The sequence below is a fragment of the Phascolarctos cinereus genome, unplaced genomic scaffold (genome assembly GCF_003287225.1).
Source record: "Phascolarctos cinereus isolate Bilbo 61053 unplaced genomic scaffold, phaCin_HiC Scaffold_5;HRSCAF=322, whole genome shotgun sequence".
NCBI classification, from domain to species: Eukaryota; Metazoa; Chordata; class Mammalia; order Diprotodontia; family Phascolarctidae; genus Phascolarctos; species Phascolarctos cinereus.
In genome coordinates, this window is record NW_027555958.1 from 300,930,679 (window position 1) to 300,948,364 (window position 17,686).

Below are 17,686 nucleotides of genomic sequence, written 5' to 3' on the forward strand. Positions count from 1 at the left end.
GACTGACCAAAGGTTAAAACTCTGTCTACTGAACATAGTGTTCAATCTCATTTTTGTTTTCAATCCAAAATAGAATGCTATGCCCTGTAGGTGTTTGACAACTACCCTCACTCCCAACAGTCACACTTTGATACACAAAGAAAATATTGTTGAATTAGGAAAATCACCTTGGAACACACAGGAGGAGTCCAGGTAGTTGATGAGGGTGGGGAGGTGGGGATGGGAATACTACTAGATCCTAATTCTTTGCATTAACCTCAGGACTAAACTGTCTGTTTATACAAACAGTCTAGACTTGTTATCATGCCTCATCATGTCTCAGAAATGCAAGTGGCAGGCAACCAGTTTGGCAAGTTAGTAAGGGAACTAGATAATGGGTTTAAATGACGAAATAGGAAATCCGTTCCTGGGTGGTATTTGGAGGGTCAATGTTGCAAGGAGTTGGGTGTGGGGGATATGGGAGGGTGACAAAGGCATAAGCTATCTGCACACAGTTTGTGAGTGACTTTGGAAATTCAACATACACGTATACCTCATTTTAACCTCTGGGCCTCTGCCTAGCATAACATAGAAATAATGACCATTACCAGCAAGGAACTTTGAAAGACACGAAAGCAAAGTTCTATGATTACATAAACAAGAAATGTTAAAAAGACATCAACAATAAGGATAATACAAAGGCACAGTGACAGACTGCTGGTTTTGCTCCTCTTAGAAAGATTAACTTTTTTTCAATCTTGTCTTTGGTTAGCTGTTTCCACGATGAAGTTTCTGACCCAAGGAAATGGACAGTTTTCACTATGGTTTTCCTTTTTTTTTTTCTTCAGAGTTTTTCATTAGACCCTGAAGAGTTCACAAAAGAGGCTTCTTGTCTTTTTGAGGGTGTGTGGTCACTAGCTGATGGACAGCAGAAAGTGGGGGAGGGCAGGGAAGAGAGTGGGTTATTGTGCAATGAGAATTGTCTAATGAGATTATTATCAACAACTTGAGGCAGGTTTTAGCAAAAGGCTACACAAAGAACTTGGTTTTTCGAGCAAATAGGATGAATGATAACCAAGAAATATTATCAGTTTTCATTTTCTATTTTTAAGAATGATAGATTTCTTAATATTCACATTTTTTAACCCTTTTTTCACCTTGGTCCAGACATAATATATTTGGTCTGAAACCCTTAGTCAATACAAGTCCTTGTTGTAAGCAAATGGCATGAAGATTAAAGGTTCTGATGAACTCCTCTTAGACCAGAGATCCTGAATTTTGTGTGTGTGTGTGTGTGTGTGTGTGTGTGTGTGTGTATGTATACACGTGTGCTTGATAAATCCCTTTGGCAATGTGACGAAACCTATGAACACCTCAGAATATTTTTAAATATATAAAATAAAATGCCCAGGGCTACAAAGGAAACCAATTCTATTGAAAGCTATCAAAATATTTTTTAAAAGTTCAAAGATCCCAGATTAAGAATGCCTATTCTAGATGTAAAAAGGAGAATCTAGGAAATAAAAATAGAGAAAATTACATAATAGTTATTATTCTTCAATTTAATTTAACTCAAGTTCTACCCTGATGCCTCATCCAATGGATTACAAATTCCAGTAGGTCCCACAAAATGGGAAAAGCCTATGTAGGCTTAGCAATGGACTGTGTTATTTATTGTTAAAAGACTTGCAAAAAAATTTTTTTTTAATTTTTAAAAAGACTTGCCCTAGCAGAGAGCTTTATCATTGGAAGATAGCCAAGACATGATGAATGGCTGAACAACTCATCTACCAAAGTATGAAGGGGTGGAATTTATGTTAGTGGAGGAGGTGCCCATGCCAGTGAAATCATAGATACTTTGAAATATTATTCAGTGACTTAGAGCATCCTAATACTTCTAATCCTTCAGAAGCTCAGCTCAAATGTCACCTCATCTGTCAATCCTTTGCTGATCTAGTCAAGGGGAAGAGATCTCACAGAACTTTATCTCCTCGGAGAGGCAACCTGATAAAGTGGAAAGAATACTGACCTTAGAGTCAGGAGGAACCTCAGTGCAGATCCTGCTTCTTGTACTCACAAGTTGTACCGTACTGGGCAGGTCACCTAACATCTCAGAGCTCTGAAGCTGCCTCATTTGTAATACCCTTAGTCATTATATTATAAAAACATGAGAACAAAATAAGACTATGTGTTCATATGTGTGTATGTGTATACAGGGTGTCCTAAAAGTCTTTTAGGAACATGCATACACATATAACATACATATATATGTATGTATATACAGAGTATCCTCAAAGTCTTTTAGGATTCTATCTATACATTTGTATATGTGTGTGTACATATTTATATATGTGTATGCATGTATCTACAGGGGATCCTAAAGTTAATTTAGGCATGTATATATGTATGTGTACATGCACACATGTGTATATGTATGTATGTGTGTATGTATGTATGTATGTATGTATGTATGTATAACAGGATCTCCTGAAAGTATTTTAGGAGCATGCATACATACAGCATACACATATGTTTATATGTATGTACATACAGAGTATCCTCCAAATCTTTTAGGATTATACACACATATGTGTGTGTATGTGTGTGTGTATATATATATGTATATGTGTGTTTGTGTGTGTATATATGTATGTATGTATGTATAAAGTGCCCTAAAAGTCCTTTAGGATACTATCTATCTACCCATACACATATGTACACATATGTATGTGTTTTCATACACGTGCATGTATATGCACATATGAATGCAGAGTATTAAAATAACTTTTAGGACTATACACACAGACATTCATATATGTATACATGTATGTGTGTATGTATATATGCATATATAAAAAACTGTAAACTTTAAAGCACTACTTAAGTGTCCGCTGCTATGTGCATGCTTATCTTTGTACACACTATGTTTCCTACTAAGCTTCCTGAGGACAGGACTTACAGCTTATTTATCTTTGTATTTCTTCTAGGGCCTAATATGTAGTAAGCACTTAATAACTGTTTGTTGATAAAATATTCACCACCCTACACAAATATGCAAATATTGAGTCCTACTCTAAGTATTTACAATTTATGTGATAATTAATATGAGTCTGAATTTATGCCACCTATTAGCCCCATACTGGGAGAAAGATAAAAATCAAATGAGAAAATCTACTAAGTTTTGCCTTTTACAATTTTGCATTCTTGTACATAGCTTTTACTAAGATGACAGAATGACTATATATTGGTGACTCTATGTGTGATGCCTACTAATATAACTATAGATAAAAGAAATTGTAAGGCTGGATGTTTTGCCGTACAAAATAGTAATCTCATGACTCTAATCTGTGAGCTCAGCCCTACACTTTCACTTTCCCAAGTAACCATCCACTAGGATGTCTAGAGAGTACCCCAAGCAACACGTCCCAAACAGAAATCACCTCCCCTAAATGCTGCCCCTCCTCTCAATATCTTTATTTCTGTTGATGGCTCCATCAAGCCCACCCCCATCAATCACTCAGCCTTAACATTTGAGTAACTCCTAGTTAGCCAATTCCTGTTCATTCTGCTTGCATATTCATCCTTCTCCCATCCGTCTCTTCCTTTTTGCCTCTACTTCATTACCTCTCCCATAGACTATTGTAACAGCCTCCTCACTGGTTTGCCTGCCTGCATTCTCTCCCATCTCCAGTCTATCAGTCACATCACTGACAAAAATAATCTTCCTAAGGCACAGATGGACCATTTCATTCCCTTGCTCAAAGACCTTTAGCAGCTCCCTACCGCCTTTAGGATAAAATGTGAAAGCCTGACATTTAAATCCATTAATAATTCCACTCTAGGTTATCTTTCTTGTCTCATTTCTTCCTCTTTCACGCATTCTATGTTCCAATCAAACTGAACTACCAGCTATTCCCTGAATTCATCCCACACTCTCCCCATGCATTCATACAAGCTTTCTTTCATGCCTGAAACCCTGTTGTTTCTGCCTATTGAAGTCCTTCTATTCCCCCAAGGCCCACCTTATGTCTTCCATGAAGTCTAGTTTGAGATGCTATGTTTTAAAGAAAGAGAGAGAATGAAGAATGATGCCAGCAGTGAAGTAAATGGCTTAGTGTTGAGTAAGAGCTCTATTCATTCTGGATTAAAAATCATGGGAAACAATTAGACGTTAAAAAATGCAACAGAACTAGGTCATAATGATTGACATGTAGTCTCTTTTACCTGGAGAACCATTTAACTAGAAGACCTTAGAATTTAGAGCTGAACCTCGTTGGGTCTCAGAAATTTCTTCCATAGAATGAGGGAAATTGGATTAAATAATCTCTATGGTCATTTCTGGCTCTGGATCTAAAATCCTATGATCCCTTTAACCATTTTCATTTTATGGATGAGTAAACTCAGGCTCAGAAAGGCTAAGTGACTTGCCGAAAGTCACACAGGTAATAAGGTAATCAACAGAATTGGGACCGGAACTCAGGCTCTTTGAAAGCAAGTCCACTGCTGTTTTGTTCACTACCCCAGGCCATTTCCTGTTCCATGAATGTGTATACTTCACAAGATGAAACCACCATTACAGCACATTCTGCTCTCCAAAATGAAAAAAAAAAGTCAAACTTCACTGAGTTATGCCTACATTTTTTTTGCTGATACTTGAAAAAGTGTACTGTACACACCCATAAAAGCACCCTATGAAATGTAAATGAACTCAACTTTGATAATTCAGCATTTCCTGAATCACTTTATGCCACTGAAGAGAAGGAAATAATTTATTTTGGTAATTCCACTAGTTTGAAATTCCTAATGGGGAATAGCTAGTAAGGGTATGGGAAATAAAATCCATAAGATGGTGATGATCACCAAAATGGAATATGTGCAAAATAATGGCTTTACCCACTTTTCTATTTATAGGATCATTTTTTGGTTAGGAGATCTAGGTTCTTAATCTTTTCTCTGCTAATAATAAGGTGTGTGACTTTTGGCAAGTCATTTTATCTGTCAAGTCATGGAGTTGGGCGAGATTATCTCTAAACTCCCTTCCTGTGATTATTCTGTAATTATTATTATTGTTATTTGTTGTTGTTCAGCTGTTTCAGTGGTGCCTGATTCTTTGTGACCCCATGTGAGGTTTTCTTAGCAAAGATACCGGAGTGGTTTTCCATTTCCTTCTCCAGCTCATTTTACAGATGAGGAATAGAGGCCAACAAGATTGAGTGACCTGTCCACAGTCACACAACTAGCAAATTTCAGGACAGTTTTGAACTCAGGTCTTCCTGACTCTAGGTCCTGTATTTTATCCACTGTGCTACCTCACTGCCTTTCTAGTATTTATTATTATGTGTAACATTGTTATGTTGTCAATACTATTTTAATATTATTCCTGTAATCATTCCTATGATTCTCTACAGAACAGTAAGTTTTCAAAGCTTGGAAGTTTCTTCTTATTGAAAAAGGACCTGTCCCACTGTTTAAAAGATGGGTTTACATGCAAACTCTGACTGATATTCTTTCTGTCTTTGGTCCAGCCTGCTTAGTTTTGTGTTCTCAGGCATGAATGACAGTTGAATGTTTAGTTTTATTTTTTTTTCTTCTGTTCGTGTGTGTGTATGTGTGTGTGTGTGTGTGTGTGTGTGTGTGTGTGTGTGTGTGTGTAAAGAAACTTGAGTAAACATTTCTCTTTAGAAATAAGGAGGAAATCCAACTCCCTGATAAAACCAAAGATGCCATCAGGATAAAAAGCAGAAGCAGTTGCAGACCAACTAAATTCAGTTGGCCAACTCCTAACATTATAGAAAAAAGATTTTATCTATACAAAGATTTCCACATCAGAGCCAGCACAGCTGAGTGACTCTTGATTTCCACTTCATTTTTTCTTGGACTCACATTATTCTAGTCCTCAATTTTGGGAATCTTGCTGTGTTTAGGAACTTATAAACTTTTCGACATCTGATCATTCACTATAGGAAAAGAACAACTTGTTTAAAAAAAATCAGACAGCACTTATCACAATTCATACTTGTAGAGAGCACACTTGTTGTGTGCCAAGGCTGCTGCTGTTGTTGTTTGCTTCAGTGCCTGGACCTATAAATATTTTTGTACATAAAAGACCTTTTCCTTTTTCTTTGATCACTTTTGAGGCATGGGCCTGGTACTGGTATGGCTGGGTCAAAGGGCACACACTGTTTAATAATTTGGGGGGGGTATAACTCCAAAATGCTTTCTAGAATTGTTGTAGCCATCCACATCTCCACCAACAGTGCAGCAATGTGTCTGTTTTCCCACTGCCCCTCCAGCATTTGTCATTTCCTTTTTGTGTCATCTTTGCCACTCTGAAGGGTGTGAGGTGATCTCAGAATTGTTTTCATTTCTTTAATTAGTAGTGATTCGGAGCAAGATTTTGATTTCACTGGACCTAGTGAAAGAAAAAAAATCCCTGCAAGTTTTGATCAACTCACCAGTGTCACCCATGCCGGTGTTCTGCAGGAAAGTGCGACATCGTTCCTTATGCTCCTCAAGGGAGCTTCTCTGCTTGTAACTCCTTCCGCAAAACTCACACTTGTAGGGCTTCTCAACTAGGAGAAGAGCAGAGGTGTACTCAGTAACCACCAGGGGCTCGAGGACAAACACCACCTGGTTGGTAGCTTTGGGCTCTAGGTTCACTGACCATGAGGAGGGAGGGAGGGGGGGAAGTCTTTACATTGCAAATTATTACTGCACTTAATTTTTGTGGAATAAGATGGCAAATATCCTGTAACTAGTAGTCCTAGCAGAGACAGGCAGTACAGAACGCTGTTTGACTCTTCCCAAGGGCAACGTATCAGGGTAAGAAAGGGGAATTTCAATGTACTGACTGTAACGTAAGAGCTATCATTGTCTTCAAGCCAAGTCTTCCTTTCCCATAAGATATTCATATGGTTGTGTTTATTCCTCCAGTTGGTCAGTGGGGTGTAGGGATAAGATCAGAAGAGAAAGCCTCCTTTGGTGGTGGTGGTAGTGGGGGGCAACCTGGCTAGAGGTAAGAAATGCTGTTCCCTAGGAGACCACTGCCAATTAAAGCTTGATGGGTTGCCCAAGGCACTAATATGGTTAGTGGTCCTTGCAAAATGGAAATGTTCCTCCTTATACTGTGGCTGGTTGGGAAAGTTCATGATTTTGTTGTAGCAATAGTAAAGACTGGGCCAGAGAAATGCTAGTTGGGCTAATCTCAATAGCAATGCCAATCCCAAACTAAATATTAAAACCCCATAGCCCAAGCTTTTGAGGTAAGCAGATAAACTGGTCCAATTGTTTGAATAACAGTAATGGGAAGGGGGAGTTTTCACCTGAACTATCCTGATAAGGACCAAGAAGCACTGAGTAAATGTTAGCTGAATGAATCAAAAAGCTTCCTCAAAAGGTTATACACATAACAGGGGACCTATACCTCTCCCCCCCCTAATCTCCAAGTTACTTTCTTTGAATTATCCAAGAAACAGCTTTAATTTTCTGCATTACTCAGGGTGTAGATCATTCTGATGCTAATGAAACATGTATCATGAACATGATATTATGTATTAGCAGCTGCAACTTTTATTTTATCTTTTTTCTTTAGCTGAAATTTTTTTCTTTTTCTTTTTTTTGGGCAATGGGGTTAAGTGACTTGCCCAGGGTCACACAGCTAATAAATGTTATGTGTCTGAGGCCAGATTTGAACTCAGGTCCTCCTGAATCCAGGGCTGGTGCTCTATCCACTGTGCCATCTAGCTGCCCCTGAAATTTTTTAAAAAATCAAATATTTTCCTTAAAATGTGAGTTTTCCATTTTAACTGTTTCATTGAGGGTTAAAAAGTGAAAAAATCCCATAATGAAACTATTTTAACTAATTTAATTTAAATTCAATGCAACCTTTAAGTTTGTTGTTAGCTAAAAATTTAAGTTTTTCCATTAAAGTCACTGGCAATCTCTAAGATCAATATTAAATATTTCCACTACTCTTGGTCTCACTACAAAAGACAATGGAAGAGCGTTCCGACTTTTCAACTAACCTTTGAGTCCTAACATATTTTAAGAGAATTCTGAAGCATCCTAGTCTTTGGGGTGAACATGTGCTTTTGCTCCCTAAAAGTCTCAGATTTAGTTGGAGCCAGACACTTGATTACTGATGGTTTTTTAATCAAAGCAACAGGAGCAAATCTCGACCAGGTTAAAGATTTGTTGTTTCTTTCAATGAAGTCTATTTCCAAGATAATTATCAAGAACATCAAGTGTCAAATTTTCGCTTTGAGGGTTGGGCTGCCACTGGCCAGTCTCTCCATCCCCCATTATATTTACATGAACTCAGTCTTATTTTCCTGGGTATGAAACCCTGAAAATGCAAAAAATAATTCATATCTGGGACCTTGATCGATCCAAATGAAAAGCAAAATCACCAAGGTTTTCATATACATTTGTACTACTGGTGGTTCTAGAGAATTAGGAAGCCTGATGGTTAAAAGAGAAGTTAACTTTTGAGAATTTATCCCAGGAGGGCCAAAAAGGAATCCCAAGATAATGCTTTCTTACCAAAACGACTGAACTTCGATAATATAGCATGAACGTCGGGAGTGGTGCTTGCTTATAGAAAGAGTCTCTTGAGTGAAAGATCTTTTTCAGGAAGCTAATCTTTCCATAAAACTTCTTTACAAGAAAATACTTGCTAGGCTGTGGAATTTCTGTAAAATGTTTAAAAGCCTCTTTTAAAGGGCAAGCTCTTCCTGTCTGACTATGCTGTTCTCTAGGGGAGCAAAGATGGTAGAGAGATGATCATTCCCAATGAGCCAGACGGAAGGCAATTAATGTCTTAATGAAAGTGTAATTAGCCCTAGAGGTCTCTGCTGTTGTTAACCCTTCAGAACATGAATGACAGATTAAACCTAAACATTTAACCCTTTAATTTTCCACAGTCAGAGTAAGAATGCCTAGAGTCAGTTCTTCACAAGACATGGGATGCTCATTTCTCTCACTTACCAGAATGTGTCCTAAGGTGACCTGTGAGAGCATCTCTTCTCTGGCACGCGTAGTTGCAGAGATGACACTTAAAAGGTTTTTCCCCTGTGTGAAGTTTAATGTGGCGGAGGAGGTTACCTTTCTGAGTAAAAGATGCCCCACACTGATTACACTGGAATGGGCGTTCACCTTTAAAAAGGACAAAAATGGAAACTTCCTGGTCACCAGGCAAGTGTAGAATGACATGTATACACACACACTCCCTATGGCAAGATGCCCTCATGGAAGTTTCTCTTTAGGAGGGATTCTGTCCACACTGGGGATCAGCTGGAAGTGAGATTTCATGGCAGGGGAAAGCCTCAGCTTATAGGCTACAGAATTACCTTCCCTGTAGACATTTTAGAATAAGATAAGCACCCTTTCCACTGGGGACAGTTTAAATATTATCTTTCTTTGATTCAATGTAATGAATTTGATGGTTTCTGGAAGTACCTTACAGATATAAGGTTTTATGATTTCCTCTCTTCTACTTAGAAGTCCACCATGATAAAAATGTAAGCACAGTCCAAGTAAAACCAATGGACCCTGGTCATAATAACATTTCAAATACAAGAAATGGATCTTTTTAAAAGTCCCTATATTAAAAGTCCAGGAAAGAGAATCACATTTAATGGGAGGGATACTTTTCTATGTATTTCTGTAGGCCATCCTTTTATTTTTAAAAGCATGTTTTTAAATTTGCCTTTAAAAAAAGTACCCCCTTTTCTTTCAAACCTGGACCTAACACAAAGTGACAGGCTGTTATTAAAGTCAAAATACAAACAAAGGATGAACTAGAAGGTGAATCACAGAACTTAACTCCTATTTCTTAACTGAAGAAGAAATATTCATGGACTTCTGATCTACGACCTCTTTCATTCAGAAAACTTATAAAATGTTTACTAGGTTTTTTGAAATGCTATGGTGAAGCAGAAAGAAATCAGTGGGGAAAATGATGCCCAGAGTAGGTGATAAGACCAGAACCATTCAGCAAAAGCAAAGGAAGATGCCAAGAAACCTGATGCTATTACTCATTGTATTGCTGTCCATGGCTGTAGCAGGACAGTTCTCAAGGGAATGGAAGAATATTTACCAGTATGGCTTCGCTTATGAACCATCAATACATTGAAGCTAATGCAGGCTAATCCACACACATCACAGTTCATTTTTCCACTAGTTGGCCTGCCGCTGTCATAAGAGACAGCGTGTCTTTCCAACTTAATGCTTTCATATTCATTATATTCTCTTGGATAGCTGTAAGGTATTTCAGGATCTTCCACATTTTCCATGGGGTCTGGCTTTAAAGCATTCTCATCCCTTTCACTGTATTCATCTTTCACTTTCATTGAATCATCTGCAGGGAAGAAAATGCGAGAAATGAAAAATGATTACTACGTCTGGAGCTAGCAAAGCAGCTCAAAGAGAAGAGACCCACAGCTGACAACATGATTATCAAATGAGTCTGGCATAATATCGAGGCTAACATCACCACAAAAACAAGAAGACATCATTAAGAAGATTAGTCATTCCTTGGGTTTAGAGTTACTGACAAAAAGAGAATGCAAAGAATGGATAAGAGTGATTTCAGCCCTTTGGAATTTAGAGGGAAGAGATATCTAACCATCACTAACACATGAAGTATTCTCATATCACTAAGTATGACAGAATGCTGCTATTTGCTCTCTTCTGACATACAGGATTTAAACTGGATTGGTTCTCAAAATTGTTGCCTTTTTTAGGAGACTGCAGAGAAAGGACTAGGAGATATGCCCTCAGATACAGGGACGTAATTTTTGAAGCCTTCAAATCCTAGTTACACTGCATTTAAGACTCCTTTAGACTGAAAGATAAGCAATAAACATGGCCTTCCTGCTTCCAAGCCATGCTTTTGTCTCTTCTCCCTTTCATTAATCATCAAAACATATCTTACCTGTCTATCTTTCTTGGGTCCAATAAAGACACTGCATTAAAAGCAGAGGAAGCAGTCAGTACTAGTGAAATATGGTTAAGAAGGCCAAAATGAGCTGTAATTTTACAATTTAAACTTCCAAGGAGTTAGGTAGGGGGGAGTTGGGGAGAGGAGTTCTTCAACTCTGTATAGGAGAGATACTAATGCCCAGGGTATGAGGGTGCTAAATGAAGGGGCCCAGAACTACAAGACTGAGGGAAAGTGAGATGGCTCAAGGGAGTAAGTAGTAGGCTGTTCCATACAGTGAGAATCACTAAAAGCACTTGATTAGAAATCAACCACTCAAGCTAAAGACTAGAAAAAGCAGGAAGGCAAATGTGTTCAGTGACACTAACAAAGTGAAAAGAATTATGCACCAGCTGACCTTACAGGAATGGCAATTAAAGATTTAATAACTGTAAAACATTTTTCAAATACTTAATGTTCATTGTTGTTTGCAAGAGCCTCTTAAAACTTTGGCTTTTAGAAATACCAAGTTACCCCTTGACCAGAGGAATCACAGAATTTGAGTGCTGGAAGTAATCTTAAGAGATCATTTCATTTAAAACTCTCATTTTACAGATGAGAAAAATGAAGACAAGAGAGAAGAGGAGACATGCCTACGGTCCTACAGCTAATTAATGGCAGAGCTGGGACTGGGAACCTATCTCCACATACATGGTGTCCCCAAAATCTTTGAATAGTTTAAAGCTGCACTGAGAGTCTGGAAACACCCTGCATGTGGATCTGTTCTCCAGGCTTACAAGGTTCAGGTGGTTCCTTGTTTGTGGATTTATTTTTTAAACTAGATCTGTGACTTAATTGACGTAGGGAACTCCCAGGGAAGAAATTCCCTTTGCTTGTGCACGTCAGAACCTGTTTTGCCATGTACAATCTTAAAGAGTTGCCTGGGGCACTTACTAGGGTAAGGTGACTTGACCAGGGTCACCCAGTAAGTATATGTCAGAAGTATGACTCAAACCCAGGTCTCCTTTACCCCTAGGCCAGCTTTTATTTTTCTATCAACTCTATCCCTCCTTGTTAGGCAACTATTTCCTCTTCTTCTGCAATGGTACAGACATTAAACCCCCAAACTCTCTTTGATGAAAAGCTTTAAAAAATTATATCCCTTCCAAAACACATCAATACGTGCTACTCCTGCCACCACACAGGAGGAAGTACAAACTGCAGCTGTGCTACCTTCTACCCAAGTTTCAATTTTCACTTCTATCAAGGTCTTAACTTTCATCTATATTAGCTTTGTTTGCTTAATAGAGCAAGACAGAGGCAATAACCATGAGCAGAGAAGACATCTCTCAGCAGCTCCATTCCACTGCTCCTCACCACAGGTCATGGTTCACAACCTTGTTCTCTACAGAATATTACCGACGGCCCTTGGTGCTTGCTCAGTTTCTTGCTCTGGGTTACAGGTGAAAGCTCATCTCCTACATGGGCATATTCATTTCCCAGTTTCTTTTGGGACAGAGGACAATCTTTACCTGTTCATAATGGGGGCTGTTTGGCCTACTCAGTCTTTGTTTTCTTCAGTCTGGTGGGGTTTTTTTTTAAAGGATGCACCTGAGGGCTGTGCCCTCCACCCCCTTCCACTGTCCCTCCAGCTGTGGGTGACATCCCACCAAAGCTTGAATGCTTTTCAGTTTGCATGTAGGCGTTAAAAAGAACCTCAACGGAAAACCTGAGTTCTGAAAACCAAAAACAGCACACAGCAAGGGCCAGCAGAAGAAAGCGCCTTTTCATTTTGGTTAGAAAAATGGCTGCAAAGACATTCGGCCAGTCTCATGGTCACTGAATGTAGAGAAGTGATGAAATGGGCTGGTCAGGTCAAGCAACATGCATGGGACACACAAGAGGAGGAAGAGATTGATGTCTTTGGTGCTACTTCCCTAAGGAATTCGGCTCTGGAGGGGCTGGTTCAACAACCCAGTGCTATTCTGTCATATTGACTCAACACAAGACCAATTAATGGTTATCTTAAGTCCAGAAGAATATGATGCATAGTCAGAGCATTTTTTTTCTCTTTCTCTCAAATGCCTAGGTCTTAAAGCAGAGAGAGAGAGAGAGAGAGAGAGAGAGAGAGAGAGAGAGAGAGAGAGAGAGAGAGAGAGAGGAGAGAGAGAGGGGCAGGCTGTTTAAAGAGACATGAAGGTCTTGTGGACCAAAAGAACATGCCTGTCATGGTTTAATACTGGGCTAGCCAATGTCAGGATGTCCCTGAATGGTCAATAAGAACCAGATGTGTAGCAAGCTAAAAGGAAACAACATGCAGCCAGGATTAAAGCACAGCTTTTGTTAGCAGCAGTAGCATTCATAATTAAAGAATATCATGGATTAGAATCCAAGGTCTGCAAAAGATCCCAGGAGGCTATTTAATTTAGTATCCTGACTCTAGGTAGGTTATACCTAAACTCAAAGAGACAGCTGTCTATTCTTCAGGAGGATACTGCTTCCAACCTTTTTACCACAAAAAAGTATGATTCAACTGCTTAAGAGGAGAGAAAACAGAAAATGGGAGAAAGGGGAGAATTCTTAAGGCCTCTGCAGGGAATACAGACCCTTCACAATAAAAAAGGAGAATTAGATGGATGAAGGGAATAAGCATTTATTAAACACCTACTGTGTGCCAAATGCTTTGCAAATATTATCTCACAAATTAGATCTAGTTGCTATGGACCCAATGCCCATAGAAAAAGAAATCTGTGCTTTTATCACTAAGGGTATGCCTTACTTTGCGCAGAGGGATGTTCCTGGTAAATCAAATTCTATTTTTCTCACTGATAGTCATCATAATTTTAGAGATGTTATCTTTTGTTTTTATCGATCTTCGGGTCACTGCTCATACTTTAGCTTTACCTGCTGAGGTTAAAACAAACAAACTACTAACCTGTCATCAAACACTTGACATACTAGGGAAACTTGTCATCAGAGCACACCAAATTTTTGTAAAGTAAAGAATTTCCCATAACTTATCTGTATTGTGAACACATATTTTCCTGTATTGTTTTTTCTAAAAGTAAGGTATACCTATATTATTATATCAATACTTAATCTGCTTCTTGAGAATAGTTCCAATTTAGCTTAGGGAGAAAAACATGAAAACACACATATACACACACACATGTGGGCCAAACCACAAACTGCTGGTGAAGGCAATTGCTCTAAATTCCCAGAGGGAAAAAGATGTGCAAATTGAAGCTAACCCACAGGAAACTAGATTAAACTAAACTTCTTTCAAAAAGAGCTACTCGGGTACATATGCTCCTGTTTTTCTATGTTGTGGAGGGCTTAGGAAGACTACATACACTGACATGCACCCCGTCCTCCTTCTGCTCCCCCCCCCAGGATTTTGTAGGCAGAAGAGAACAAAGGACTGGCTTGGTTCACTGGGGCTGATGCACATGGTTTCATTTCCTGGGGTGATGGTTATCACATGAAAAGCTTACACTCCAGAGTAGACATTTTTGGTTTCACCTGAGACATTGCAAAAACAATAGGTTCTGGAAAGAATCCAACATCTAAATCCTACAGGGGCAATATCAGTCTCAGCCAACTGTGCCTCGGTTTGTTCTTACAGGCACCATAAAATGCACCGGTGGAGAGAGGAACCTATGGAGGATGGCAAAACAGCAAAGGCAACCTGGGTGTCCATCATACAGCATTCACAGAAACTTCCACGTGGAAAAGGGGGATCCTGAACCTTCACTCTGAACTAGAGAGAGCTGAAATCAAGCCCTGGGAGACAGGCAAAAAGTTTGGAATTATAGCCTGAAGTTTGCTAATAGATACTATGAAGAAGCCAGAAAGCAGAAGACAGAGGCTGTTAAACATCAGAGGCACAAAAGGGTGATGCTGTTCAAGTGTTTTACAAGGATCGGGGGTCATAACCATGAAATCCTCAGCACATGCAAAAGTCAACTGGATAACAAAGAAACTTAATCATCTTAATGTGGCATTTTAATGATGCCACTGATTTGCTATGCCAATTCAGAGATAATGAGGCCCTAATGCTACAGATGTTCAGCCAGGCTAAAAAAAAAAAAAAAAAGGAAAGAAAAAAAAAAGAGCTTTTCTAGCATGCCATTTCCTAACTATCCAATTAAACAAATTGTGAAAGCATCTAAATAGTTTACCAGGTTTTGACAGCTGTTAATAGGATTTAGAAGCTTGAAGCACTAAAGAGCAGAAAAGGGAGATGCATGTATTGCGGGGCCTTAGTCTCTAGTCAAGTTTGTTGGCGGAGAACAAAGCATGCTTCTTAACAACTGAGACATCTCCACACTAGCTTGGTCAAGAAAATCATGTTAACCTCTAGATTTGTAAGGACAAGCCTTGGATACAGGGTTACGTAGAACACTTCTCCATCTCTTCAACATGCAGTTTTTGCCTATGACCAGCAATAGCCTATGAACTTGAGAGTCAGCAGAAGCTCTTGTTACTGCTTCCCAAATAGTTCTATTTTCTGGGTGCCAGGATGAATGTGAAAATTTAAGTGCCAGTGCCAAGAGCTGTTTTTAGTCAGCGATTTATGGGGTCTATTCCCTAGCATGATTTCGATGCTTGCCCATAAATATCTTCTCTTCTTTTCTTTCTTCCTCTAATCTAAAATGACAATCCAATAGTAAAAAAAAAAAAGAGGAAATATCTATTTAAAATCTGGGATAAACATGTGGAAAATATGATTCAGGCTACCAGGAGAAAAATAATTATCATCTCAATGGCAGTGAGGCAGGAGGTGGTAGGTTAGGACCAAATCCAAGTTTTGAGTAAACTTGTGAAAGTTCTTATTAAAGCACATTCTCATCAGACATTTAAATCTGATCTTAAATCTTCTAAATTAAGTAACTAGCACACCAAGTATCACTGCAATTTCTGAAGAATTAAGAATCAAGTTTCCTGAAACAGTTCCAGATACAGTGGGACTAACCTGAAGTTTATCAATGACATCACTTTGATCTTACTGATACCTCACTTATTGACACTAGCCTAAAAAAGAAAGTTTACATTACAAGAAAAAATAACAACATTTTAATCAATACAACTGCTTTCTTAAGTATTTATCCAAAACAGGTGTTGTTCAGTAAACTCTTTTTGTCGTGATAATATTATTATTTTAATATTTAATATTACTTTAAGCTTGAGCTACATATTATTATGTCTCAGAAATATCAAACTACCATTCCAAAATAATGAATAAAAACATATTTGGAGATTCTTAAGCCTGATGGAAGAGAGTGTACCTGGTAGAAATTTCACTTATAAAAATAGGAGAGAAACTTTAATAGTTCTCCTTATAGAATATATATATTCTATGCTAATTAGTCTTTTTATTTTTACAGAAGTCAAAGACAAAAGAAAAGTAGGCTAGAATACAATTAAAAGAAAATTTTAGGAATTCTTTTGATACAGATAAAAAGACTACATATACTGTCTAATAGACCCCATATGGGAACACAACCCATACTTTAAGAAGCGCTGAAGAGGTTGTGAGTGGAAAAAGTTTAAGAAGCCCTGGATTGGCTTACTCCAAAATAAAGTATTTTTTATACTTTATCTTAATACTGAGTTCAATTCTCTACCCTGGCCTATTGGAAAGGAAAGGGCTTTTGGGAGAGGAGACAATGGTTCCCATACCTGGGGCATGGAAGAATTCACAGAATCCCAGGATTTTAGAGATGGATGGGAACTCAACAGCCATCTAATCCAGTGCATTCCTGACAGGAATCCCATAACACACCCAACAAGTGGTCTTCCAGCCTCTTCATGAAAACCTTCTAAGCAGGATAGCTCTAATTGGTAAGAAGTTTTTCTTGACATCAAGAACAAATTTGCCTCTTTACAATTTCTATCCATTCTACCCTGGAGAGAAACAAGTCTAATATCCCTCTTCTTTCATGTCCTTCTGCTTCCTTTTGCCCCCATGTAGAGGATTTTAATCTCTTCTCCAGGCTGAATATCCCTAATGCCTTAAGCCAATATTCATATGCTATGGACTTTAGGCCCTTCACTACCTTGTGTGTTCTCCTGATAGATAAATGTTCTATCAGTTCTCTCTCTCTCTCTCTCTCTTTCTCTCTCTCCCCCCTCCCCCTCCCTCCCTCTCTTCAACATTCTCCAGTTTATCAGTGTCCTTCATAAACTGTGGCCCAAAGAACCCAATATTCCACAGAAGGCCTAGACAGGGCAGAGCACAGAAGGACCATCACTTCACCCCTGATAGCTGTGCCTCTCTCTTCATACAGCTCAAGAAAATTATTTTGGCAGCCACATAATACTGCTGACTCATATTAGGCTTGCAGTACACTGAAACCCTCAGCTCTTTTTCAGACAACCCATCTAATCGTATCACCCCCATCCTGTACTTGTGATGCTGAATTTTTGAACCCACGTGTAAAACTACACAAATCTACTGAATTTCATCTTTTATTCACACTAATGCTCAGACTATGTCAAAATTATTTTTGAGCCAGTGTGTTATCTATCCCTCCTGGTTTTGCGTCATCTGCAGATTTGATAATAAAGAAATGGCTCTACACAGGAATTTTAGGTATTCTTGGGACAACCTAGAATGGTCAACTTGGGCAAAGAAGGGACAGAGCTGGGAGCTGTGGAATTAATAATGAATCTGCCATTGCTCTCTCTGACTTACCCACTAAGGAGCTAATCTTTTTACATAATAATTGCAAGGTATAGTAAAGGCCTCTCTTCCCTACCAAATGGCTGGGAGAAACCTTTACTACC

At 38.6% G+C, this 17,686-nt stretch overlaps 1 protein-coding gene across 7 annotated transcripts in view; it reads right to left on the reverse strand.

The window, feature by feature from the left end:
- IKZF3 (IKAROS family zinc finger 3) overlaps nt 1–17,686 on the reverse strand; it is an 87,850-nt gene that overhangs the window by 26,336 nt on the left and 43,828 nt on the right. For 3 of the 7 annotated variants that reach the window (XM_078156021.1, XM_020997287.2, XM_020997288.2), the window contains 3 exons: nt 10,076–10,336; nt 8,965–9,132; nt 6,435–6,551 (listed from right to left, as the gene is read on the reverse strand). The exons of 2 other annotated variants lie outside the window; for them this stretch is intronic. In XM_078156021.1, coding sequence (XP_078012147.1) covers nt 6,435–6,551; nt 8,965–9,132; nt 10,076–10,336 — 546 coding nt within the window. The remainder of the gene's footprint in view (nt 1–6,434; nt 6,552–8,964; nt 9,133–10,075; nt 10,337–17,686) is intronic. 2 more of the 7 variants (XM_020997289.2, XM_078156022.1) reach the window with 2 other exon arrangements.